At 43.0% G+C, this 24,186-nt stretch overlaps 4 protein-coding genes across 7 annotated transcripts in view; 1 reads left to right on the top strand and 3 right to left on the bottom strand.

Annotated features, from left to right (window-relative positions):
• The window catches only part of LOC128252203 (putative uncharacterized protein DDB_G0277255), a 66,824-nt gene extending 50,836 nt beyond the window's left edge, over positions 1 to 15,988 (top strand). For all 3 annotated transcript variants that reach the window (XM_052979743.1, XM_052979741.1, XM_052979742.1), the window contains 2 exons: positions 11,673 to 12,190; positions 12,557 to 15,988. In XM_052979743.1, the coding sequence (XP_052835703.1) occupies positions 11,744 to 12,190; positions 12,557 to 14,458 (2,349 nt within the window). In that variant the 5' untranslated portion in view covers positions 11,673 to 11,743 and the 3' untranslated portion in view covers positions 14,459 to 15,988. The remainder of the gene's footprint in view (positions 1 to 11,672; positions 12,191 to 12,556) is intronic.
• The window catches only part of LOC128252207 (amyloid-beta precursor protein-like), a 109,281-nt gene that overhangs the window by 52,945 nt on the left and 32,150 nt on the right, over positions 1 to 24,186 (bottom strand). The window contains exon 3 of one of the 2 annotated variants that reach the window (XM_052979750.1): positions 20,911 to 20,987. The exons of the other annotated variant lie outside the window; for it this stretch is intronic. The gene's annotated coding sequence lies outside the window, so the exon portion shown is untranslated. Of the gene's footprint in view, positions 1 to 20,910; positions 20,988 to 24,186 lie in introns of those variants that run through there. 2 annotated transcript variants of the gene reach the window in all.
• Positions 17,322 to 19,290, bottom strand: LOC128252239 (uncharacterized). Its single transcript, XM_052979805.1, has 2 exons — positions 18,811 to 19,290; positions 17,322 to 18,686 (listed from the first exon to the last, which is right to left on the bottom strand). The coding sequence occupies exons 1-2, from the start codon at positions 19,288 to 19,290 to the stop codon at positions 17,322 to 17,324; spliced, it is 1,845 nt and encodes a 614-aa protein (XP_052835765.1).
• LOC128252238 (uncharacterized) lies at positions 19,657 to 22,045 on the bottom strand. The gene is given in 3 exon segments (XM_052979804.1): positions 19,657 to 20,075; positions 20,078 to 20,987; positions 21,620 to 22,045. Coding segments are annotated over 3 exon segments (1,755 nt in total).

The raw sequence follows: 24,186 nt of genomic DNA, 5'->3' as shown, positions 1-24,186 counted from the left end.
AATGGAATGATGTCTTGGCCTGCCGTTTGCCACTCCGCGATGATGCCAGCCTCGAGTGCTGGTCCATCTTTCGTTCTCGAGTGCAATCGAAGGTGTTTGCTTTCAGGAAGATGAGTATCAGAACCGAACGACTGGGAACATAGCAAATTGGCGGACATTTTATTGTTTTCCCAGAAATTGACTGCCGACTAAAATGGTTGCACCTGAGTTTGCCTTTGGCATAGGCTGAGTAACAAAAAAGATTTATGAAAAAGCTGTTATCTTTAAGTAGGGGGAATTAAATTTAGATAATTGTAATCTTAAGAAAATGTCTTAATTGAGAAAAATTGGTAGTGAGAAGTAAAGACATCGCGAGGTCAACTATCAGCTTATAATTGAACACAAAAGAATATTGTATATCAAATTTTATATTTTTAGTATATGTTTTTAAAAACTTAATCAAGTAAAACTTTATTTTAATCGTCAATTTTAATACAAGCACAAATGAAGTTTAAATTTCATTATTTTATACTACGTAGAATTTTCATTGATGCAGTACTGATGTGCAGTATTAAAAACACAATTTAACTGCTCATTAAAGTTGAGCTCCAAACAAAATTCCCTATTGAACCCTGAGTAATGTGCCTGATATCTATCGGCTCGATTCACCTCCGAAACGATTTCATCACTTAACGACCAACACGAGGAGCCTTTAGTGTCTCATCATAAACCACAGGTGCCTGTCGACCTGCCCGAGAATCTCGGCAATCGTCGCCAATAAATTTGCGCTAGTGGTACATAAAAATTTGTCACATAAATTACAATTTGCGTGCCCCTGTCGACTGGCCAGCAACAAGGCGCACACTTGTCACACAGACACTCGGGCCAACAAACTGGCATTTTGCATGGGATTTGTACGCCGGCCGACCCTAATTGCCATTGAGTGTTGTCCCGGGCAAATGACTAACACTAATTGTGCGTACAACTGCAACTACAAGTCCCCCGAACAGCTCAATTTGCATGTGATCGTCTGCATTTGAGGCCCACTCCCGTTAGAGGAGGACTCGAGGATTTCAGCAACTTCAGTAGCTTCAGCAACTCCAGCGAATCTCGGCATTCTGGGCAATTAGCCTGGCCTGCAAAATTCGAAATGGAGTGCAGGCATAAATGTCAGCTTCAATTTGGACTACAATTAAAAGAGGTTGGGGCAGAGCACCACTGACAGATCACCGGGGCAACAGCTTTATTTGCAGATTCATTTGCCGGCCACAAGATGAATGACTCTGCAGCTGCTGTTGGCGATAAGCGAACACGAAAGCCGAGCGGGCTGATAAACGCCGAGAAAGTAAGACGGACGACTTTCTTTTCTTTTCAGGCAAAAAGAAAACTTCTGGGATTAGCTGAACAGCAGCCAAACAATAAATACAACTCAATTGTAATTATTGTGTTGATTGTGCAAAATTCGGGCGTTTCAGGCGTTGCTCATGGAAATTATCGATTCGATTCGATTCGATTTGGCGTCTGGCACGAGTTGGTTTCATAATTAAAATGCAGGCAAAACGGGAAAGAGTTGCGGTCAGTCTGAGCTACCGCAAAATGTATAAATTATGCAAAAAGGTATTCGAACATGAAATGCGAAAAAAAAAACAAAATAAATAAAAAACGGGCAGAGACCTTAAAATTCATATTGTTAGCAAACGTGGGCATTGTTAGCCGCCCAGACGTTCAGCGATTGGTCCACTGAAAGTTGGCTCATTAGCATGTTAGGCACACGCCCCACGCCGCAGCACACGCCCCGAAAAAAACTGAGAAAACTAAGAAGGAAAAATCAGGCAACTCGGCAGGTTGAGCCGAGTGAGCCTCCCCTGATAATGGCCACAATGCCCGGGCCATAGTTGAGTTATCTAGCCCAGATTGCCGATTGCGGTGGCTCGTTGGCCGCGATGCTGGGGCAATAAATCAAAATTATTATCCACACATTTGACTGTTTAAGGCAGCGCATGCATTTTGGCCATTTATGGCCGGCGGTTCCTGCTTGCGCGATCCGTTAGCGTTGGTCTGGCGAACGGCCTTTGAAGGAATGCCATACACCATATACCATATAGCATATGCCATAGTCGGAGTAGTCCCATTCCCGTACTCCTGTAGTCATCGAAACAGTGGCGCTGGCGTTCGCTTATCTGGCGGACGCAATCTGCGACCTGGAGCCGGAGCTGAAAAGCGGGATCTGGCCGCATTTGAATATGACGCACGAGTGAGCCAACTAGGGTGTGTGCCTCAGCCTCAGACTTAGCCTCAGTTTTCTGTTTTCTGGTTTTTTTTTTTCTGGCCAACTATCTAGGCAAAGTCCCAGTGCCAGTGGCCAAAAACCTGGCTTTGCTTTTTGACTGTGACTTGTGGTGAGCACGCTTGATTTTCGATGGGCGATAAGAAATTTATAGTTTCGGCTTAAAAGGCATTAGAGTGTAATATATTTAAAGTTTGGCATCGTATCTATATAGCTGCACACATATATTAACAAGTAAGGGAGGCTCTGGCAGCCCATTGTTGCCAAGGCGCACTGCGAAACGGCCCGTGGGTGTGTAAATCTATATGCAAATATTTGCATGCCCAGTCGCAATACAAAAGACTTAGGCAACGAACTTGGCTACCTAGCGCGCTTGTCATAAAGTCATGCGGCCAAAGAGGTGCGAGCAGGACGGGACACTAAGCCGATATTCTTTATAGATCAAGTACATGCAATCAATGAGTTGGGGACCGCTGACTTATGACCGATTTACACGCTGTCGACCAAATCTAATAAAACTAATGGGTAAATCTATAAAGTTAACGATATGTTTAACCAAATAAATGGACTTTTAGGTGTTTAGCAGTGGCTTAAGCTAATTATTTAATTGACTTTCAATTGACTTTGGTATCTAATAGTACTTGCTTTAATAATGGAAAGCCAACTGACCCTATAAATTTGATTTATTGATCGCGATCTTAATAAAACCATTCCTTTTGAAATCTTCGGATAAAATTTCGAAACAAAAATGGAAACTATTAAATATTCTATTTGGCAACCAAAGTACGTTACCCAAGAATTTAAAAATTAAACAATGCTGGCAGTGGGATAATTCCCTCAATTAATTGGCCCCACTAAGCCCAATAATTTTCATAGGACTCCCTTTCCCATTCCCAAGCACCTAATCTAACATAATCCAGCTATAACCATACTTACCAGACGCGACAAACTCTTGCAAATTCATTTCTATGCAAATTTCTTGTTTCCATTTGGATTTTTGCCTGGAGTTTCACTTTCAATTTGTATCTGTGTGGTTTTCGGTGCTTTTGTCAAAGTTTCTGCTGTAGGTGCATTGTTTGTACGCTTGGGTATGACAATGTGTTTACCTCGGTTCGCTCCGAGTTGAGTTGAGTTTCTTTTGTCTAGCAGCTGAAATTGTTTTATATGGTAAAATGCAATTTGTGCAACTGGCAAAAGCGACAAACAACAACAGGCTAAGCATCCTTTGCTATATATTGAAAGTGAAGTCTCTTAGCATATTTGCTGCCTTTGCTGTTCGCTGTTTGCTGTTTGTCGCTGCTGTTTTACTCTGTGAAATTTGCATATTTGCGCACAGCTGCTTTTTCTATTTCTCCGGTGCTTTTCTTCACTTGCCGCTGTTGTCTCTTCTATTGCATTAATTTCGGCTTCTTGTTGTCGTCGTCGTCGTCGCCGTCGTAGGAGCTAATATGGTTGCTGTTGCATTTGCTGCTGCCGCAGTGTGCCACTGATGTTGCTGCTGCTGCAGCTAGTGCCTCTTTTGTTGCTCATGTGCAACATTTGTCGTTGCCGCTCTGTGTTACCACATTCTGCAGCTTAGGCGGTTTGTAATTAATGGTTAATTAATTGAAACGAAGTAGCTGACAATCTTAATGATCCGTAATTTGTTATTATGGTAATTTATACAAGCCGCAGCCAGCAGCAACAAGAGCAACACCAACACAATAAAGACTTTCCTGGGTCTTGTCTTGTAAGACATATACAAATAAAAATTCATTAGCTTCTGAGCTGAGCGAGTTCGGATGACGGCGACAATTGTCTAATTGCAGTCACGAGCAATTTATGTACCTCGTTCGCCTATGAGTTATATATATCCCCATGTCCGCTATATTTATACTTATATTTATATCATATCGGATGGTGGGGAGTCTATACATGGCCAGAGTAACGCCCACAGGTGGCCCTAAGAGCCGGGCCATAACAATAAATTGTGCTTAGCCGTGTGGCGGAGTCAAAGCAGCAAATAATGTCAGAGCTAAAGAAATGCCAGACTGATGGCTCAAGCAGCCAGGCCTCCCACACACCCACTCCTCCCCTTATTTTTTTTTTTGTTTTGTTTTTTAGTTTTTGCTTGCCACCGGGAAGATGAGCACGACTGGCAAACTGGCAAACAACAAACAACGGGCCAGAAATTTGCATCTTGACGAATTTAATGATGATGCTGAAAAAGACGCCACAGAGGGAAAAATCATTTTGATCGAGGCAGAAAGAAACTTCAAGGAGCCCACAGACAGCACACGATGTTTGTTGTTGAAGGCATTTTGGGATGTGGGAGTGTTGCTGTTGTTGCTGTTACTGATGCTGTTGCTATTGCTGTTGTTGCTGCTGCCGTTCCCGTTGCTTGGAAAATATTTATGAAGATGCCTTTTGGGTGGCATTGCGGAATGTTTGACTGAATGCTGGCTGTCTCATGTCAAGTGCTGTGCCGTTTGATGGGCGAGTGAAAATATTTTCATTGCACTTTGACATGACAGCCAAACAAATTGCTGGGTAGGATATTTTGGTGGTGTATCTGGTAGAGACCGCACACACCTATGCAACTCACAGCCTGACCAGTTAAATGGCATTAATGAATGCCAGCCAGCCTTCAAATTAAATACATAGGAGCGTCACCCTTTGTCTGTGCTGATTAGCCAGAATTTCTGGCCATTCCTGGTCCCCTTTGTTTGGCTGTCAAGTGGCGCCTGCAGCGATCACGTCACAGACTCGCAGACACAAAACAGCCACAATTGTTGGTTTCTTTTGCCGATTTGATTGTTAGCCCAGAGCTCACGATTTGGTTTCAATGTCTTCGACGGCGGCTGCTGCGATTCGGCTTAGCTCGTTTGGCAAAATCAATAAAGTTATCATGATTCCGGGCAGAGGCGTCTCTCCACGTAAATGTTTTAATACTTTAATTTCTATACATTTTGGCTGTCAAAAGTCTGTGCTCACTCGGCGGGGTGAACGCCCACCCAACCTAATCAAAATTCGGGAAAATAAACTCAATTAACATGTCACGCTTGGGCAACAAATGCAGTTGTTGTGACCGTGTTTCCAGAGATTGTGTTTAAGTTTTTCGTTTCTGGTTTGTCATTATTATGTCGCCAGTCAAAAAGGCAACTGAAAGTAAAGGCTGCCAAAATTCGTGCGCTACCGTTTTGCAATGGCTTAGAACAGCAGTGGCAGCCGAAAAAATTAACTTGTTAAAATGCAAATTTTGTGACTTGGGGGGCTGTCCGCTCAGCTCGGCATTTAGCCTTGTTATTACTCCGTTTCGGCATTGAGACCATTCCCGTATTGATTTTGATAAATGACCCCGCGCCGAACAATTGCCAATCATATTTTCTGGGTTGGGTTCTGACTAACTGGCCCAAAATTGATTGAGCGCTGCACTAATTAAGGCATTAATCACGTGGCCCAAGAGAATGTATGACGAGCTAAGTGTAGGCCGAAAGTAGTTATGCACTATAAAAAATACTTAAAATTAAATCTTGAAATTTGATCCATGACTTGAGTTATTTTAGATCTAATAAGCTTCTTATAATTTAGAAAACAGAACTTTTTTGCTAAGAACACATTTTTTAAATTTCGAAAAATTAATTTAAAAACTTATTTCAAGAACCAATTTTTTTTTTAATATTTTGTTTAAAATTTGTTTTAGTTGCAAATTATATCATAATAGAAAATATTTTGTAAAATACATTTATCATGTTTATTTAAAAAGTATTTCTTTTCGTACTGGAAAAAACGTTTCATCCTAAAAAAAAAGCTGTTAACAACTTGAAAAACTGCGATCTAAACATTTTTGGAGTCATTTTTTCATTGTGTAAATGTTTCCATTGCAGTAATGCCGCTGTGAAAGTCGCAAGCGGGATCACGAAAATTTTCACCCAAAACAGCAGCAGGGGGGCTGCTGTGAGAGTGTGGGCCGCCAAGATGGACATGTTCTGATACAAGTTTCATAGCAAATTTGAAATTTATTGTGCCATGTTGCTGCGGCACGACAGCAACAGTTGCGGCAGGAGCAGCAGCAACATCAGTTGCAACAGCGGGAGCAGCACCCACTGGCGCAAGGCCGTTAGGCACTCTCTTGGCCTTATTTGGTGGACAGTATTTATGCAGATTCGCCGCGTGGGTGGCAACACTTTCTACTCGCAGGCTGCACTTGCTCATTTGCATTCAAGCCAAGTCAGTTTCTGGCCCTATTGATCCGTGGCTCTGATTGCTTTATGAGCTGTCTGCTTGGCCTAATGTTCAAATAATGTTTATGGTCAAACATATAAAAAAAAATCCTGAGCAGCCTCGTTGCATCCGACAGTTGACAACAGCAACGGAAGACTTCGAATGCGAATGCGAATGCGACTGTGGCTAAGACGGACAACGGGCCAATCAGCAACATCTTCGTTAGCTGTTTGGCCCCTTCATGCAGTTGCTTTTACGGCTTTGTCATTAATCAAATGGAATTGAAATGCGCCGCGTGTACATCACACGCCGTTGTTGTAGCTCTCAATGTTGCTATTGCTGATGCTATTGCTGTTGATGTTGCTGTTGTTGTGTTGTAGCCGTTACCGCCGAGCAGCGCCCATTTGGAGTTTGCCATTTTTGCGCATTTTAATCATGCCCGTCTCGCCTGTAGTTATTTGGCGTTTTTTTATACGCCTGACTATGCCAAAGAGATCTGCGCCAGCTGATAAAAGCAATGGCATTGCCGTTGCCGGTTGTTGCTTGTTGCTGCTAACTGTTGCCGGTTGCCTCTGCACTCAGCAAAATAGGTGCAAAAAAGATTTATGAAATTCGCAATATTTTTGTGATCCAAAAACCTAAATTTAAAAATTTTCAAAGCCTTAGACAAAACTTAGCAAAATTGTAAAGAATAATTTATTTTTCAAAATTAGTTTTTTAATGAATTTAAAAAAAAATATTTAATTTTTAAACAGAATTGAGAAAAAAGATATATAACAAGCAAAACATGTGCTTAAATTCTAATGAATATAAAAATAATTTTAGAAAAGGTTCTAATTCTCTAAAAACATTCATATTTTCAATAGAATTTTTTTAAGAAAAAAGAATTCTTATGTGGCACTTGGAGAATTTAGTCATATTTATAGACTCATTATTTTTTGAGTGTTCCTCTGCCTCTGTTGATGTTGCTAACGCCAACGCAGGCAGCGACCGAAATGATTAATACATCTTGATGCGATTTGGTTTGTAACGCAGGCGCAATAAAAACGCGACTTTTGATTGACAATGGCAGCAAAAACTTGAGATGCCGGCCGTTGATTACTTCATTAGGCGGGGTTCGAAAGTTGCTGCGGAGGACCATTTGATTCAATTATGCATTTGCATGCAATTGAAGCATAAGCCATCCGCGATCCGCATCCCAGCTGCAGTATTTCTTATCAGCCGCCAGTCCGCTGAGCTATTGGTCAATTGGTCAGCAGCAGCAATCGACTACCAACTGCTGGCATATCCGGCTGGTTCGCTTTTGGGGCAGGCTCTCAACTGGTGGGCGATAATTATCTGGCTGAGAAATGATCGACTGCCTTGTGGCCGGCGGTCTGGTCTCACTTGGCTAACGATGACAATTTGCAGTGCAGAAAATTTGCAGCTGCGAGCTCCCGTGCGTTTTTTGATGCGTTTCGTGTGCGTTTTACGAGCGCTCTCCGAATGGCTTTCGTAATTTATGCGTCGGTGAGGAATTTAGCAATTTGAATATGCCGGAGACATAAATAATGTGGAAAATTAACGATTACCTCATATGCCACGCAGAGTTTCGATCCCGAAAAGTATGCAGCAGAGTCAAGTTCAAGCTGCTTTCTTCATTTCTCATTAAATATTGGCCGAACATGATTAACCCATTTTCCCTCGCACAATTATCACATTGTGCAGGCACGCACACACTGCGTATACGCAACGCGGAACGCCCCATCGTTTGTCTCAATAAATGTGATTACGAGTCGATCAGACGACTGCCGCTCTTCACTGATGGCTCCATTTTGGCCAATCGAAGTGCAATTTGATTGTGACGGTACGTGAATCAACTTGGCTCCTCGGCCAGCAGGTTTTCCCCGCCGTCGCATTGTCTTCCTTACGCTTTTGGTCTTCTTTTATGAAATCAGGCGAATTATATTAATTGATTGAGACAACGTAAGAGAATAGGGGGTGCGGGTGCTAGTGGTGCTGCCGCGGTTTAAGTACAACTGGTTTCTGTTTTCATGCGCACGCATTTGACGATTGGTAATTGAAACTTGTTAGTGAAGACATTAAAAAATCGTTTAGCGCGGTATTTGGGTTAAAAATGCGTGGAAAATCGTGCTATCAAAGCGACAAACTTGCTCAAGAAAAAGCGGCCAAAGCAGAAGCAGCTAAACCGTGTGATTTTCATTGATTGTCAGCGGGGTGGGGTGGGGGGTGGGTTGTGGGATAATGGCAAAGCCATCCCAGTTGAGGAAAATTGTGTAACCGCAATATAAAAATTCCTGCACATAAACTAATCTCAGACAACGGCTGCCTTTTGACTACCGCCATGCTTCTTTATTTTCTTTGCCATTTTCCTCTTGACGCCCGCAACAAAGACGAAGCTTATGGGACGCTAATCATGCCCAGGCCAGACCAAAGAAATTGAGCCGAATATTGCCACATTTTTGCACATATTTGCAAGCCATTTTCCTTTGTCTGCCGCAATTTGCATACTCGAATAAATCACGGCTGCCTCGCTACCAAAATGTGTAAATAAATATGCCAAAGAGCGGGCTTAATTAAAAACATTCAAATTATTGAAACATTTTTATTTATGGCCCATAATCGAATGCCCCACCACCCCCCAACCAGTCGCCCCGAAACTTAAAACCCATCATGCTATCATGTTTTTTAAATGATGCCGCCTCAGGCTGTTTGCATTGGCCAAAATGCGCTAACAATTTCTACGATTACGATTGCGATTACCATGCAGCATCCATCCCATTGCCATCCCCCCTCAGTATTCGGATTCGAATTCGCATGCATCTTCATCGTGGCACCGCTGGGAAGATGCATGTGCCCGCCACATGCACATCCACATCCACATCCACAAGATACAGAGATATATCCATGGCGACCACGTCCATGATTGGCTGGCCGCCAGTTATATGAGCACGTCTGGCTGCCTGGATGGCTGGATGGCCAACTTTCTTTCCCGACTCGTTCCCGCATCCAAATCACAATAATCGTGCTCAAATTAGTCAATATTTGAGCGCCAAAATGCTCAAACAAAGGCTTATTATTTTATTTCATATTTTTTGCCCGTTCTGGCGGCGCTTTTCCCCGCTGCTGGCCATAAAGTATATATAAAGTAATTTCTGCATTTTAAACATGATTATTAAGTAAACTACTAGGCAGATCTTGGTGCGGCTGTTAGTCGGCAGGCAATTGACCACAAATGATTACGCAGCGTTTCGGTTTTGGTGAAATTTTCTTTATGTTTTTTGTTGCCTTTTTTTTGTCCGATGGGGCAGCGATAAAGGCCAGGGGAAATGCCGGGAAACGAGCTCACCTCGAAAACCTTCAAAATGTTAACTGACCGCTTGCCAAATGGCCTGCACTTGTTGGGAGCCTTTGCCTCCTTTGAGTGGCTTTGGCGATCAGGTGTTTATGCTGCTGACTGACACTGAACAAAAAAATTAAATCTATTTTAAAAAAGCGGAATATTTCTTAACTTATAGTTTTCTTCCAAGGAATATAACACATATATATAAGCCTTCCTAAGCCCTAAAAATAATTTCACCACTTACTGTTAAGTAAGGACAAGATTTTTCTTTAGAGAACATTTTCTAAAATATTATTCAGATTAAACTAGCATATTTTGAAACGTATTTTCCTAAGGTTTTTTCCATAAATTATTATTATTGTCTTATTTTATATGACCGTTTTTGCATAAGCACACAATTTTCACTGTAGTTAAAATTATTTATAAAATGTATATGATGATTTTTGAGACCTTTCCACTTGTAAATAGTTTTTAGTAAAACAAATCAACCATAAGCTTATTTTATCCAAGTGTGCTCTGCCGTCTTAGCTATTTCCAGATCCCCCCGCCAACTTGATCTCCCCCCAGATATTGCACTTAAAAGTTTTTTACAGCAGCCGCATCTGAAATATTTTACAGCAGCGGCATTTTCTCTACGCTCTGCCCTTATCTAAAGTATGCAAGCCAGCTCTACGTACGAGCGAGCCATGCAAATTTGTTAAGTCATTTTTGTTTGTGGTTCTCACGCTGCCAGGCCGTAAGGTCCATTTTTCATACACACTAGAGCCAAGCGACTTGGAGTCGGTTTCGATGTCGGTGTCAGTGTCGGGGGTAACAGAAAACGGAAAACGGAAAAAAAAGAGCAGAATCAATTTGACAATTTGAACATTTGGCACATTCGCCAGAACACGACTCGGGGGTACGTTAGCGATATGCTAACCGAAATGGCCACAGACTGTCAGTTCGATCACCTTAGGGGTAAGCGCGATATGGGCTACACGGTAGCGGTGGCCAAAGACACGCTTGTTTATTTATTTATTTATTTATTTTCATTTTTGCAACTATTCTAAATGCCGGGCACTTGCCGAATCTATGCAAATGAAACAAGCCAAGCCCGCTGAAACAAAAAGTGCTGGTCTGCTGGCCAAGTAGATGAAAAAACTGTCGCAGCGACAGGTTGGCAGAATTTGGCATTAGCCAAAGTCCGAGAGATTTACGAGTCGAGCACGCCAAATGTGTTTACACTTTGTCACCCTTCTGTCAGTTTGATTTATTTATTTGCAGATAGCCGGCTAAAAGGCAGAGCCGGCCAAGACTGCCTTAAATTAAAATGCAAGTATGGCCGGAATGCAGGCCCGGGCCATGTGGCTAGAATGAGCCAATGCGAATGCGAATGCGAATGACTGATTGACTTAAGTGGCCAACTGACAAGTGGCTTTAATCAATTGCTCTGACTTTTAATACAGGCCTCTGTGCGTGTGTGAGTGCGTTGGAGAAATTGAGAAACCGAAATCGAAATCGCAACTCATGTAAACAGGTCATGGGAATTTAAAGATATTTTTGTTCTAAACAAAAATTTATATAATTCGTAGAATAAAATCTTATCTATTTAACATCCCCCTTGGCTGGAACCTTCAGAAAAGTCAGTATTCTTAACCACAGAATCTAACTTTAAATTTTGGGGAATTTTACGAATCCCTTGAAAAAATTCAACCTTTTCGACAAGAAAGAAAATTTGCGTTTCGTTGAATGTAATGAATGTCTTCGTTTTTATCTTAAATATGAAGAAATTGTGCAAAATTTTCACAAATAAGTATTTTTTTGGACTTCTTATTATAAATGGTATAACGACTTCTAATAGCACTTTTCTTTCTTTTTTAGCTTGTACCCTAATCGGTCTTAACCAGTATCTGGTTTTTTAAGGCGCTACTCTGGCGCTTCAGGCTCAGCAAATGATCGGCACCGAGGATATGTCCGCAGCGGCTGGCATGGACATCAGCGAGTCCTTTCGTGCCGAGGATCTCTCAAAGGCGGACTTCTTCGACTTTGTCACAGGTCCCGACATGGGAATCGGCATCGGAGTGGGTGTGGGCGTGGGCGTGGAGGCCCTGGGCGTCAGTCTGCACCAGCAGCAGCAGCACCACCAGAACCACCAACAGCCGTCGCTCAGTCACAACAGCCACAGCAGTCACAGCGGCAGCAGCCACGTGGTGCAAGTGGTGCACCAGCCCATCACTTCGCAGTCCCAGCAGCAGAGCCTCTGCGGTGGTGCGAGAACCAACAGCAGCATGATCCACGACGGCGGGGGCAGTGGTGCTGGCGGTGGGGGCGTGGTGGTGCCCGTGGGCAACCGCAACGGCTCCAGCAACGGCGGCGATCCCACGTTACAGGGCTATGAGGTAAGCTTCCGACCAATTATTTCACAGTTTGGGAAAAACCGATATGCCTTATAAAGCTTTTTGAACTTCAAACAAAACCAACGTTAAAAAAATACATATAAGTTTCTAAAACGTTAATTTTGAAGAAAATTAGTCTTAGTTTAAAACGATTTCACAAAAATATCTCCAATCTCATAAATTATTTTATATTTAAAGTACTTATTTGTATATATATATTAAAAATGTGAGCAAAGGGTTTCACTATTTACAACTGTTCCTTGTTTTAGATGCACAAATGAGCCTTTCAGAAACAAGTTTTTGGGATCCTGAATATCAAACTAAAGCACCTGCTCTAAATGATCCTTTTTCATTCTTTTGAATTTCCAGTTCTGGCACCAGGACAAGGACGGCAGCCGCCTCGACTCCAGCTCAATTTTCGAGGACCTCGATCGCTACTGCTGGCAACAGCAGCCGGTCACAGCTAGCGCCAGTAATGGTGGATCCACCAGCAACAACCAGCCAAGTCCCACCTCGCCGCAGACCCACCTGCAACATCAGCAGCAACAGCAGCAGCAGCAGCAGCAACACCAGCAACATCAGCAGCAGCAACATCAGCAGTTGCAACAGCAACCGAATGCGAGTAGCTCCTCGGCGGCTTCAAGTGGGGCGGGAAGCAGCAGCGACACGATCAGCAGCCTGGACACCACCGACGGCCAGATCTACACCCTGACAGTATTAAACGGAGGCGAGCCCTGGCTGAAGCGCTCGGAGGCGGAGCAGCTGCCCACCTCGCTGGATCTGGACAGTCTGCTGGGCAGTTTTCCGGGCTACATCAAGTCCGAGTATCCGTACGACGACAGTGGCTTCAGCACGGATGGCAAGGACGTGATCGGCAATGGCACGGATGGTCTCAGCAGTATTTCCCAGGCCCAGAATCAGGGTCAGCAGGCGCATCAGACGCTGCCCTCGCTGGTCACGGCCATCTCCCTGGCGGGAGGCAATGACCTGGGCCAGCAGTTGGCCCAGTTCCAGAACAACAACAACGACTGGCACATGGCAGACCACAATGCGGAAACGGAGCAGAGTACGGCGGAGTCGCTGCTGCGGAGTGCCCTTCAGGGCAAGGGCTACACCAAGGGTTTGCACATGCAGAACGGACTGACCATGCCGGTGGTCAAGGATGAGGACATGCGACGGCTACTCTTTGCCGATGAGGCAGCTGCTCTGGGCTTTGCCGATTCCACTTTGAGTGCCGCCCAGATGTTTGACGAGGCGCAGGGCATTCACCTCAGCTCCCAACAGCAGCAGCAGCAGCAGCAACAGCAACAGCAGCAACAGCAGCAGCAACATAATGGCAATGCCAACATACTGGTGGACGACATGTTCCTTTCGCTGGAGAATGCCTTCAGCGATGATTTCGAGAAGATCAAGCGCATAGCCAACGAGGTGCAGCAGTTTTGCAGTGCCGGTTCCGCCGGGACACCCACTCCCGGAGACTATGGACCAGCCGGCGATGTCCTCATGCAAATCTCACCCAGTCCGACGGTCACGTCGGCGGGACAACTGCAGCCACCGCAGCCACTGAAGCCGGAGGTTAGTACCTCCACTTCGCCCTCAGCGCCGGTGGTCGTGTCCGCCGTGGCCAGCAGCCATGTCCGATCCGCAGGGGGCGGCGGGGTGGCCAAGCCCAAGAAGGCCTACAAGCGCAGCAGCAGCAGCAGCAACAACAACAATCCCAATGTGGCCAACAACAACAACCAGAGCAGTGGGGGCAATCCCCTGATCGCAGGCAGTGGGAGTGGCAGCTCCTCGTCGAGCGGCAGTGCCAGCAGCAGCAGCAACAGTCCGCCGGCCAATTCCGGAGGCAGTTCCTCCTCCTCCTCGGCGGGAAGTGCCCAGAGAAAGGAGCGCTCCCTGCACTACTGCTCCATCTGCTCGAAGGGATTCAAGGACAAGTACTCGGTGAATGTGCACATACGCACGCACACGGGCGAGAAGCCCTTCGCCTGCTCACTCTGTGGCAAGAGCTTCAGGCAAAAGGCCCACTTGGCCAAGCACTACCAGACGCACATGACCCAGAAGAACAATGGAAACCTGATCAAGGGTGGTTCGGGCAAGCATCCGCGATCCAGTGGCTCCTCTGCGGGAACTGCCAGTGCCGCCTCCCTAAACCAGCGACAACTAGGTGGAGGAGTGGTGCCGCCTTCACTGCCCGTCATGATCAGCAATCCCAATACACCACCTGGAGGAGTACTGCCACCTGCCAATGGATTGCTCACCAATCGGTAGTAGTTAGCCGCAGCGGGGATTCACCCGGCTAAACTATTTCTTGTTCCTTACTCACAAAATACACACTCAAAACAGTTAACAGAAAACAGTAAAAAAAAAAAAAACAAAAAACACAAAATGAAAATGAAAATGAAAATGTAGAGAAACTATTACTACTCTAAATACCTAAATACTCGTACACCCAACTCGAATTTACGTCATTGATGAATTCCTATTTCAGCTTTCTGTGCAATTCCTATATGCCTAAACACACACAGACAGACCCACACTCGAAGCACTTCCAAATATAATACTCAACTAAATGTACATTTACACGAAACAAATTAAATTTAAATGTGCCAAATTTTGAAGATTTTTTATAACTAAAGTTAAACTAAAATAAACATATATGCTAGGCGTGTAGAAATAGAAGTGTAACGAAGCTAACGAAGCAATTCCACGAGTGGTGATATCAAAATGAGGCCAAACGCTTCCTTGCTAAACGATAAAAACAATTTTTTTAAAACCCCCAACTAGAATATCTTAAAAATCGTATAATTAGTAGAAGATTGTTTTAAATTAACAATGATTTTTATTCTGAGTCTCCTAATCACCCGCAATCCTTCAGATTCCTGTAAATTGAAAGTATTTGTTTTCTTAGTTGCTCTGCCCAAATTAGCATAAATTTGTTTGCTAGTGTTAATGTATATAGTATATACGCGTAAATAAAGTTAGTTCTTGCATACCTATTAATAAAGCCAGCAAGGGGAATGCCAAATATTTGAGGGAGGAACACTGACCTGAGGCGCTAAATTAGAGACGCATCTGCCGGAGCTCATCCTACAGCAAATTCCCGCTCCTTTCTCCTTCAAGGATCTCTTTGATCCCTTGGGCCGAGTGTGAGCCAACTTCGATGGCATTCAAGGGGGGGGCACAAACATTACTTTATCAACTATCAACTACGTTTACACACCATACGTTCAGCAACTCAACTTGCACTTGCCATTATTTTTGTATTTGATAAACACACGGCGCATAACTAAGGCGAATTCCCTATGATTAAAGATAACACCACATTCCCCCAACTAGTTGTATGGCCTAGGCTAAGCTATTTGATAAATCAGCCGTAGTTAGTGGTTAATTAAACTGCCAATTATTTTGTGATAGTTTTTAATGGACAATAGTTTAGATTACGCAAAAATATCTTCAACGGTGTTTGGGTTATGTAACGTTTTAACGATTTGTTATAAACTGTGTACACTTTGCAATACGAGTATTTTCTGCTAATTTATTGAACTTAATAGTTTATGTACATAGAGACGATCCTTGTTTATATCCAAGCCTAGGTTAAGCCACACATCGAAATCTTAGTTGAATCTTTGTTAGTTATTATTTATGCACACACACACACACACACACTCACACAAAACAGCAAGAAACAAACACACACAACACACACACACATCCATCTGCGGTTAAGTTTTGCATTAATTTCTTTAGTATTGCAAGCATTAAAAATAAAGAAATCTAAAACGTTTTATTGACAATTAAGATGCGCCCCGTGTCTGCTGTTTGGGACCGTCGTGGGTTAATTAGTTTTAGCTCGTTACGGGGACGGCAGATGGGTCAGGCCGAGGTCTGAAATAATTTTCTCCAATAAAGGAGCTTAGCGCACATGAAAACGCATGCAGCTGCGCATGTCAACAACGGATTGCAACTGCAGCAGCAGCATCAGCACCGCAGCAACAGCAGCATCCGCATCTGCTGCAGCATCAGCAGGCAGGCGGCACTTGTCAGTCAAAATCAAAGTACCCGGCCCCAGACTGCCGGCATCGTTTGGCGGGGGGCAACAAATGCGTGCCATCAGCGCAGATTAGAGAAAATTTTTCACTTCTCGATCGGTGAAACACGACTTATGCACTGAGAGACAAGTATGTTTATTTCTAAGCCTTTACTTCATACCTTAGCATTTCCTTAAACGTTTAAATAATGTAAGATCCTTTTTGCTATATCCCTAAAATTAATTAGAGTAAAGAAATATTTCATAATTTGAATAACTATTTTTAAACTTTTGGTAAGGAATATGGCTTTTCATAAAAAAAACATTTGTAAATTTCTTTATATACATTTCAAAATAACGGAATTTAAACGGTATGTTGAAGATATGCATTACATTCTTAAGGATTCAAAACTGATATTGATTTCCACCACATTAAAAAAAACTTAGACATTAGTAAAACTGAAGAATGTTGAAATTCATTTTTTGGTAGGCATTTAAGAAGCAGACTTGTTACCTATTGTAACACGGCAAAAAGTGACAACTTTTTCTCTGTGTACCGCTGATGGTGATGCCTCTACTGCCGGCCGCGTCGTTTGAGATCGAAACATGTCGATTAGGGAATTTGAAGAGGCGCCAGTTGCCGTCGCACAGGTGGCTAACATCAGCGCACCTTTGGGGAAGCTTAAACACTGGGTATTCGATGTTCAGTGTTCAGCTGCCACTGCGGCAAGCACGCGTCTTAATTGCTTTTGATGTTGAGCTTTGAACCGGCGAGCTGCTGTGCAAATATTTGCACAATGGAAATCGGGAACATCCGATCCCCGAGTGGGGTAAACTAAACGAAAGGAAAGTCAAATTTGATGGCCACACAAATAACCATAAAGCAGCTGGCACTGTCAACCTGCAGTGACTGAAGTCATTAAAAGTGCAGGCACCCTACGTTTAGGGAGCTAACCCTTTACAACTAACAAAAATCGATTTGCTTTAGGAGTCTTTTAGTATTATTTTACGGTCATAAAGACGATGGTCTCATAGTTTTTAACTAGCCTTTGTCTAGATTTTGCCGCATTGCATCAGAGCTGCAAAGCAATCGTTTTAACATATTTACATATTTTGGTTTCGAAATTTTAAAGGTCGTGAGAAAATGGGTTTAGTTTTAAGTCTGAAGCTTAGGATTTCCAGCAGCCAAACCAGGGTTGAGAACACCACCATGAAGCTAAAACCGTACCATACGTACTGTAAATCCTGGATCTGCATGGCCCTGAACTCACGACGAGGACTCAAGTCCACAAAGTGCATCTCGCCCGCATCAATGAGTTCCGAGAAACCCGTGGCCATCCAGTGAAAAGTCAGTCCTGTTTCGGCCAGCTCCATAATCAACTTGAGCACCGGTTCCATAAACACCGAGTTCTCGTGCAGGGGAAATCCGAAGGGTACGTTGTTGAAAAAGCAAAAGTCATCTCGTTTTCGGAAAAGGGGTCGCGAAAATACCTTTTGCTGCTCGTTGATCAACACCCATCGGTTGGTGGTTATCATATAGCCATACCGAGTGTCCATCGTGTCACGAATAGCGAGATATCGGCTAAACTGCGGTTCGATCAGGAACATAGGTTCGTATTTGCGAAACTCCAGAAGTCGTCCAAAAAGCTCCGCGTATTCCGGTTTCCAAGCCAAAACCTTTAGTTTAGAGGCCAAAATATCATCGTAAGTTCTTAAAGCGGGCTGCTTGGGGGCGGTGGTCACGTAACTGGAGAAATATGAGTTATACCAGGCCGTGATCAGGATACCGAGAACGCAGATCTCCAGATATATACCACGCACTAGGGTTGGTGCTCGGAAAACTTCCACAAACGATTGCCCCAGCACTCCTCTCAAGCAACTGTCGTGGAGCAGGTACTCACTAATGTTAGTTTGATAGCCATGGAGCCGCAAAGCGCTGGCCAAAAGGCAAGATATTATCACAAGAGTTGCCAAGGTCAGCAAAAAAGCGGCCAGCTCAAAAACTCTTGTATAAAATTCCAGAGGTGGAACATCGGCCTCAACCGGCAACATCACACACCAGTTCAGCTGTTCATAGGGGTAACTAAAACCAAATGGAGGAATTGTTGGGTAAGTCAGGGACATCGATATCTGCACGGTCTCGTTTCGCACCGCGGCAACCGTTTCAATCGAGGGTGCAAAATCCAAAGGATTTTTGGCCTGCAGTGGCTGGATAAATCTAATGTTGTATTTCTGCTGAAAAGCGGTCATGAAATGACCCACGGTTCCCAAATAGACCACTTGACCTTTTTTGTTGCGATAAGCAATGATTCGGGGTGGTGTTCCTCCAATAATCACGGACATTTCGTAGCCATGGAAGTCCCTCAGGCGATCAGGAAAAATGCCTAAGGATTGTCTTTTCGGTTCGTGGAGGCGCTCTTCTATTTGTAGAACAGGAAAATGCGAGTAGCTGTAGAAGGTTGATGTAATCTGCAATTAAAACTATTATAGTTCAGTTTAAACTGGCAAACATATAACAATGAGCCATGTGTTGAAAATAAAACTCTCCAAAAACAAAGAAAGCATTTACCATCCTTAAATTCTTGACACTTACCCCATAATCCTCGAATAAAACTATAACATTTAATAGATTTTTTCGCCAGCATTCGCTAAACAATGCGTAAAGTAATTCTGACGATGCCTCTGTTTGTATGAGAAAAATCACTCTAGAAGTGGTCATGTGCCTGAGATTTGCCACTAGGGCTTTGAGTAGACTTCTGTGCTCCTCCAGATTTCCACTACTTATAAGCACCATGGACACCAGACGTCTACTGATTTTGTTGTGTAAAAAGTAGCTCACTTTCTCGTCCAGTTGAAGGACAGGCACTTCTACTTTTTCCATGACTTCCTTTGCCAACGCACTGCCATTCCAAATTTGTTTCGGCAGACTAAAGTTCCTATTCTTCATGACCAGCACGTAGTCAAAATCGGACTCCAGCTTTATACTACCCAGTAATTCAATTACCGTGGCGGCACTGACCAGGCTAAGCAGGCAAAGGCCGCTCAGGATCCACATTGGGCAATGGCCATCCATCACGATGGTCGAGGGACAACTGCATGACACTGATTGATGCCGCTGCACATTTAAAGGGTTGCTAATGAATCCGCCGACGACGTGGCTAATGGTTAATTCCAATTAGCAGCACATGCTAACAAGTTGCGGGCGAAAAAAGAACACCAAAAAACATTCCCTGGGGCTTACGGAAAAACAACTGCAATAGACTCAATCAAAGTTTGGTTGGCTAATGAACACCAGGCTTCATTTGTTTCATAATTACAATAATAACTGTAGGGTATATTTTTAGTCCTTAAAATATAACAAATCAATTTTGTAAGAGGAAAAAGAATTTATTTTTAAGCAAAAGCAGTTTTTGTTAAGTTTAAGGGTTACATTATGTTCTTAGTATGCGTTGAAAAAACCTATGATTTTTTGCCACATCCTAAGCCGCCAGAAACAAATCAACTCAAGAAGAAAAACTAATGTTGCCAGACCAAGCATCAATCCTGCCATGCACCAAATCTGCTCCAGGTCCTCTACTTTCATAGCCCGAAATTTCGTTGGTTTACTTCGATCTTCGAGCTCCAATTGGCCGGCCTTGATCATTTCCGTTAGGGCCATGTCGCGCCAGTATAGGAGAAGACCACTTTCAGTCACGTCCAGAATGAGGCGATCCAGGGGTTCCCGAAATATCGTGTTATTTGCGATGGGAAACACAATGGGAACCGTGTGTAAAACGCAGAGATCGTCGCGTAGACTGAACAAAGGGGAACTGAATACCTTTTGCTGCTCCTTCACCAGTGACCACTTCTCCAGAGGTATCTGGTGTCGAAGGAGTCCCGCAACTGCAGGAACCGCTTGTAGTCCGGTTGCAACTGAAAGATAGACAAGTACTTATCCATGTTGTTCGAGTAGGATCGAAGCGTTTCGTATTCCGGTGTCCAGATCACCACCTTCACATTAGACTGCTCAATACTCTCGTAGTTGGTGAACGGCGGAAGTCTGGGGGCACTGGTCACATAGGTGGAAAAGTACGAGTTGTACGCGGAGGTGATCAGTAGTCCAAGTACGCAGATCCCCAGATAAATGCCCCGCACCAGGGCAGGTGCTCGCAGAACCTCGAAGAAGGGTTGGGCCAGGACTCCCCTCAGGCAGCTATCGTGAAGGAAAAACTCACTGTAATAAACTCGATATCCGTGCAGATGGAGAGCAAGGGATAGCGTCAATGAAATCAGCACCATGACAAGGAGAGTGATCCAAAATGCCGATGGTCTGAACACCATGCTGTACAGCTGACTGTGAGCCACCTCCGCTGGCACCGGCATCATCAGGCACCAGCTCGTCAATTCAATGGGGTACGAGTATCCGGTAAACGGATTTAGGGCATAAATAGCAGCCAGGGCGAAGTGGACACTGCCATTTCGCACCGCTCCAAGTAGTTGTCGGGCCGGGGGAACAGCGGATTCGTTAAATGGATACGGCTGCACCAGTCTGCAATTAAAACGCTGCTCAAAGCACTTGATGAGATTACCCACAGGTCCTGTAAAGGTTAGTTTCCCAGCCAAGTCGCGGTACACAATCAATCGGGGCGAAGATCCACCCAAAACAAAAGGCACTCGATAGCCATGGAGATTTTCCAAACGCGCTTCGAATATTTTCGTACTGTTGTCCCAAGGCCTCTTAATAAACTGCACGATGGGAAATGGTATGTAGCTGTAGACAATCGAAGACACCTGTAAGGATCAGACAAATCCCACAGGGCGTGTGATTAATATTTCACAATCACAAAATTTATGCTTTCAACACGTTCCATCACAAATTATTTAGCAGTCATGTACATGCTTGTACTTTTCCTCTTATTGATTTGTTCGATTGGGATTTCTAAGGCAAGTCGCGAAGGTAAGTTGTCCCTTTACTCAAAGAAAACCCCAAAATAGACAATCTTTCTTTTAAGCAAAATGCTTATTTATGGCTAGTTCTGGTCCTTGTCATGGAAATTTGCAAATGTTTGCCTACGACTTCGACAACAATTGCTGCGTGAAATTTTTGTACGGTGGTTGCGGCGGAAACCCAAATCGTTTTCAAACAAAACAGGAGTGCATCGTCGCTTGTAATGCTCTACAAGATCCCGAAGATGAGGATATTACCTCCACGAATAGCTATACATTTACGGAGGAGCAACTTAAGCCGGATGCTGAGTCAACGCAATTGATTGCGACTTCTTTGGAAGTGGAAGAAACAGTATCCGCGGAAAATGAAGAAGTTACTTCTACATCAACCCTAAAAATAACACTGAAAAAAATGCCTGAAGCCTTCACCCTCTTCAATTTTCATCAATTTAATTAAAGATATGATTAGCTCTTACCTCAAAGTCTTGGTCAATAGCCACGACATTAAGGAGCTGATGGTGCCAACACCACTCCAGCAATGAATTTATTCGTCTTGTCCTTTTCTTTAAAACCAAGAGCACTGGCATGGTATTTAACATTCGTAGATTCAAGTATAAGAGCTCCAGAATTTCTTTCGGGGATTCGTTTACAAAAGCAATTGTCAGGGCGTTGTGAGAATAATTTTTACCAATATCAATGTCGTCTTTGGATTGCTTATCGATCTGGATAATGGGAGCTGGAAGTTGCCACAAGAGCTCCGGCCAAACTGTATCCGAGTTCCCCAGCAAAAAGGCATACTCAAATTTAAGCTCTTTTCTCAGGTGATGGAGTAAGTTTATAAAGCAATCCCGGCCAGGACTTAAAATAATCCAGGTGACTAATAGAAGGTAGAAATGACCCATGTTGAATGAGAAAAACATTTTCTAGTTCCAGCTTTTATGTCAGTCCCTCAATTTGCTTTATTGCTCCCCTAGGTATAAGGTATAGCGACAAACTTTTGATTTATTTCAAACAACACGAGAGGTTTTTGTCGTGCGTTAAGTTAACTCAACTTTTAGCTAGAGAACATATTAATGTATATTATAATGTTAGCTCCCTTAAAGTTAAGTCATGTACTTTGTCAAATCAAATTATTTTTTTGTTCGCCTAAACTGTTCGCCAAGCGAATCCTCCTCAGGTTCCCTACAGAATAGCTAGCTATTCATCCAGCGGGATAAAGGGTTCGGGCACTAACCATATATATATTGTATGGTTAGTGGTTCGGGTCAGTCCCTTCCTAAAGTTATTCACCGTATTAAGCAAACTTCTCTTCTGTGTAAATAAAACTGTATTTCTGCTCATGTAGTTTCTCTTAAATTAGTTCTAGTAAATATTGGCTAATTCCATCTTACAGCAATAAGGCAATTTTTAAGGCCACAAAACCGGAAATCTTCACTTAAGCTTCTGCAGACCAACTAAGGACGCCCACACTCTCGTTTGGCTTTTTAAAGACCGCTTTAGTGCGTATCAAGTTTCATGGAGCCGTTACTTGCATATAATCTATTGGTTATTTGATATCAGCAATGAAATAAGTTATTGCAGTGGCGAATAATGAGTTTGGAGAACAAGTATGGTAGCCAAACTACTCTAAACTTCATGGAAGTTGATATAATATTATCAGCAGGTGCAGCTTTAAACGCAGCCATAACTGACTAATCAGCTATAAACTTAAATGGATATGCTGACGGAGGTATTTTAGAAATTTGATTAAATTTAAGGGGATTGCTAAATTTGCATTTTAACAGCTTTAAATTTTAATGGATATGGTACTGGAAATATTTTAGAAACATAATCAAATTATTGAGGATTGCAAAATTTACATTTAAGTGACAAGATTTTATTCATCCATTTTTGATTATAAACCTAAAATGCCTTTTAGGAGGCTGTGTAATTAAAATTTAAGGAAAAGCACATTTAATTTCAATACATAAGAAACAATAGCGAGGCTTAAGCGAGGCACAAATCTTATTCGTATACGATCCGCCTGACAGATGATCGCTCTTAATGATGCTGCCAACAACAGCATCCACTCCGCTCATTATATTTTTCAAGCAGTTATATGTTTTGGTGCACTTCACTGGATTTGGCTGATGCGTCAGCACTTGACCCATCCTCCATCCTCCATACTCCATCCTCCATCCCATAAACTCTGATTCCCAGTTGTAGACTGTGTCCCATGCTGTTGTCCGCCAAATTGAGTTGACGTTGACGTAATGCCCCGCCACTTGAGTAAGTCTCACTCACTCGCTCTTTTTTTGGCTTTTGTCATATCTGGTTGCTGCTTCTGCTTCTGCTTTTTTGGTATTTTTTTGATGAAGTGCATCATCGTCTGGGGCTGGTCAATTAGCTGCACATACCGCGTATCTCGCACAAAAAGAGTGGCAGCGTGGAAAGCTCAACATGGCAGCGCTGGTTTCTTATGTTTTTGTCTTCAGCCTGTATCTTCGGATTTGTTTTGCTTTTTTTTGGGTGGAGGTCACGTAGAGTCTTTAATTGGCTGGCCTGGGTTGCGTATACGATGTCAATTTAGCGAGAAGAGCTTCAAAGTTCATAAGTGCCCTGGCGCATTCTTATATATACTTAACCCACTTGCAGAACATGGCGAGTGGAGGTTGCTTACAAATATGTAAGAATATTTTTGGAACATCAACTTTTAATTAATATTTCAAATTTAATTTTAATATAAATATATTATCATATAAATTAATATTAATTTTACAAAATATAACTAGATATAAGCAAATTCTACATAAGTATTCAATAACGATTTTAGGGCAGTATTATTGTAGTTGATTATATTGTAAAATGTCCGTATAATGCTTATACCGGTTAAATTTCATTTTTATGCCTTGCCATTCTTTTAATTGCTGTTGCTGAAAATACCATAGAGCCAAAAGAAAACTATTTATGATTAGTGGCTATCGTTAAAGCGATAACTCATTTGCGTACTCAGGCGACGACCTACTTTCCGGCGCAGTTAGCCTGGAGTGTCCTTACTCCTGGT

Source organism: Drosophila gunungcola, chromosome 3R (genome assembly GCF_025200985.1).
Source record: "Drosophila gunungcola strain Sukarami chromosome 3R, Dgunungcola_SK_2, whole genome shotgun sequence".
Classification (NCBI taxonomy): Eukaryota; Metazoa; Arthropoda; class Insecta; order Diptera; family Drosophilidae; genus Drosophila; species Drosophila gunungcola.
Note: the sequence above shows the minus strand (reverse complement) of the source record. Positions and strands in the feature narration are given on the sequence as shown.

Coding starts and splice junctions, on each gene's coding strand:
- LOC128252239 (XM_052979805.1), bottom strand. CDS start 19,290: ATGGATGGCCATTGCCCAATGTGGATCCTGAGCGGCCTTTGCCTGCTT. Junction 18,687..18,810: donor TTTTATTCGAGGATTATGGG/GTAAGTGTCAAG, acceptor TTTTAATTGCAG/ATTACATCAACCTTCTACAG.